The sequence below is a fragment of the Chaetura pelagica genome, unplaced genomic scaffold (genome assembly GCF_000747805.2).
Source record: "Chaetura pelagica isolate M959 unplaced genomic scaffold, ChaPel_1.0 scaffold499, whole genome shotgun sequence".
NCBI classification, from domain to species: domain Eukaryota; kingdom Metazoa; phylum Chordata; class Aves; order Apodiformes; family Apodidae; genus Chaetura; species Chaetura pelagica.
The window spans coordinates 45,503-48,173 of NW_009954615.1; the positions used below are offsets into that span (position 1 = coordinate 45,503).

At 48.3% G+C, this 2,671-nt stretch overlaps 1 protein-coding gene across 1 annotated transcript in view; it reads left to right on the forward strand.

Annotated features, from left to right (window-relative positions):
* Positions 1-242: 242 nt before the first annotated feature.
* Positions 243-2,671, forward strand: part of FRMPD1 (FERM and PDZ domain containing 1) — a 24,273-nt gene continuing 21,844 nt past the window's right edge. The window contains exons 1-3 of the mRNA XM_010005528.1: positions 243-343; positions 1,141-1,298; positions 2,416-2,520. Coding sequence (XP_010003830.1) covers positions 243-343; positions 1,141-1,298; positions 2,416-2,520 — 364 coding nt within the window. The remainder of the gene's footprint in view (positions 344-1,140; positions 1,299-2,415; positions 2,521-2,671) is intronic.

Sequence of the window (2,671 nt, forward strand, 5' to 3'; positions counted from 1 at the left end):
AGCGCACTGTGATCACCAGAATGGAATAACCAAAAGTGCCAGGCAGAGGAGACTGGATGGACAGGAGGAATCATAGTAAGTTAACATCCTCTGATAAAGCACGTGGTCTTCACAGGCTGCCAGCGGATCTCTTTGTTGTGCAAGAGTTGTGAATTGGTGTTGGTAACTCTGAGCAAGTGTCTTGAAGATTTCCGTAAGCTTTTATCATTCTGTTTCCTGTGATTTCTGTATCTTTCAGGTAAATGGAAGATTTGGAGACTAACTTAATCCAGTCACGCAGAGCCTGTAGAATAGAGCAAATGGTGGCAAAATGGCTTCATCGCTCTCGGGATGGTGCATCCAGGTGAGAACAGTTTTTGTAAAAGGAGTATCTGTTGGTCACCTTTGATCAGAGACAGCACAACCTTGTTCCCAAGGCACAGGGGCAGTCACAGGTTGCAGATCTTACTGTTTTAGATGTTCTTGAGAAATATGCGTTTAGTGGTCCCTAGAAAAAACAGTGTTTTTAAGCATCCCCCTTGGTTTCCAGGGAGAGATGTGCCCGCTTTCACTCATTCTGATTTAGTGACCCAGAAATACAGAAATTTGCAGAAATACAACATGGATTAATGTGAAATTAGCTTTTCCTGAAGATGGGATTGTATTTCTCTTTGAGTCCTGCCATTGGCCCATGCTTTTCAGACAAAGCTGGGTTGCATTTACAAGGCATCCTCGCCCACAGCTGCTTTGCTTTCCTAAGGTGTTTGAGTCAAAATTAAGCTGGCAAAAGCAGAGAGCTGTAAATTCTCCCACTGCCTTGCTGGATACCAGTGTTGCTGTGATCTGTGGAGGTCAGGGCTTGCTGTGGGGCACACCTGGAGTTCTTCCTCCATGTGACCAGTGGGCTGGGGTGACTGAAAGAGTTTTGGTTGCCACCAGCTGGTGCCACTGCTCTGGTGTCTTCAGCTTTTTCTGGAGCCTGGGGGATCACTGCTGGCCTGCACAGTGCAGAGCCACCCATGGGTATCAGGGAGGTGCTGACATCTGTCTGCAGTTGCAGCTCACTGGAAGTGAGGGTGTGTGCTCGTGGGTGGGTTGTGCCCCTTTGATAAAGTATCTTGTCACTGTATCTAAATTAATCACCAGCTTCTTGTCTTACAGGGGCACAGTTTCTGTGACAGACAGCACCAGTGATGGCAGTGGCCAGCCTGCCAGCCGTGTCAAACTTACTGTCACAGTTTACAAAGACTTGATCCTCTGTCACTATGGCTTTGAGATCTGTCCAAACCTTCCTCTTACGATTGCATCTGTCACTGCAGGTGAGCCCTGAGTCCTTCTTCCTATAGTCACAACTGTGAGAAGCCTGAACTGTTCCAGATAGCCTCAGTGATAAATCCTGCCAGGTGTTCCTGAGTTTCTCAGATACCTCTGGTTGGCATGTGATCCTCAAATACTGAGGGCAAAAGCCTGTTTGCCTGTGGGGTACTGAGTGCTTGAACATTTACCTGATCCTGATGGCATGGAAGAAGTCTAAGTCAGTGGCAGCTTCATTGCTAATCCTTCACCTGCACTCGGACCTTGGTCTTCAGGGGTGCAAAGAGCTGCTTCAAAGCAAAGTGCTTTCTGATGTTTTATCTGAAATGCAAAGGAGTATTTCATCTACTCTTTGAGTTCTTATTCTGCAGTGTCCCCAGTGATCTGTTTTTGAAAGTACTCTCTGTGCTTACAGCCCTGTAACATGGAGCAGGTCACTGCTAGTTACAAGCCACCCAGGTGAAATTCTGCTAAAGTCAAGTAGGTCAGCTCTCCCAGTTCTGAAAGGGAGGGATATAACTCTGCTTATAAAGTGGCTTGTGGGTTTTGAGTAAAAAGCTTTGAATCTTTTTACGTAGCTTTTTGGTTTTTTAATGGGTGCACAAAAATGCCTCCTTTTTACATGTTTGACTGCCAGAGAAAGGCCATGCTCATGCTGGGCAGGGAGGTGTTGTAGGGAGGCTGGCTGGAGGGCTGGCCCTTTCACAGTGTTTTGAGTGAAATTTTATCTTTATGCCCTTTCCCATATGAGACATGGCTAAATTAGCTGAGAGTTTTGGGGTCTAAGAAGTGGGGAAGGAGGCTTTCTGTTAAGCTTTTCTTTATTCCTAATCAGAAAGAATCAACATTTTAATAAAATGAAGGACAAAGAAACCTTTTAACTCCTGTCCTTTGCTGTGGAAGCCCATGACTAAAAGCCCTGTGTTTAATTCCAAATTATAGAGTTTTGCCTTTCCCGTGCACCACTGGCAACAGGTAAAATGTCCTTTGGCCCCTCTTTATTTGGCTGTCCCAGAGCAGTTGCTGAGGTGAGTTAGTGCTGGGTGGGAACTGGAGCTTGCAGTGATGGGAGGAGATCTGCTTGTGTGGTGCTGGTGAGGCTAACATGCTGGTGGCCTGCAGGGAGCACTGCCGAAGGGAAGCTGCAGCCAGGCGACCAGCTCCTCCAGATCAACTCTACTGTCGTGGACGATGTGTCTGTCGAACAAGCAGCTGCCATCATCAGGTGTGGTCCTACGGGGACAGGGTGGCAGGGGGCAGAGAGGCGTGGGGACCAGCTCCCATGAAGGGCTGCAGAGCTGCCCCCACAGAGCAGGGCTGGGCATCCGCTGGCAGGACCCTCAGAGGAGGGGCTGTCCTGTGGGTGGGGGGGGGCGGG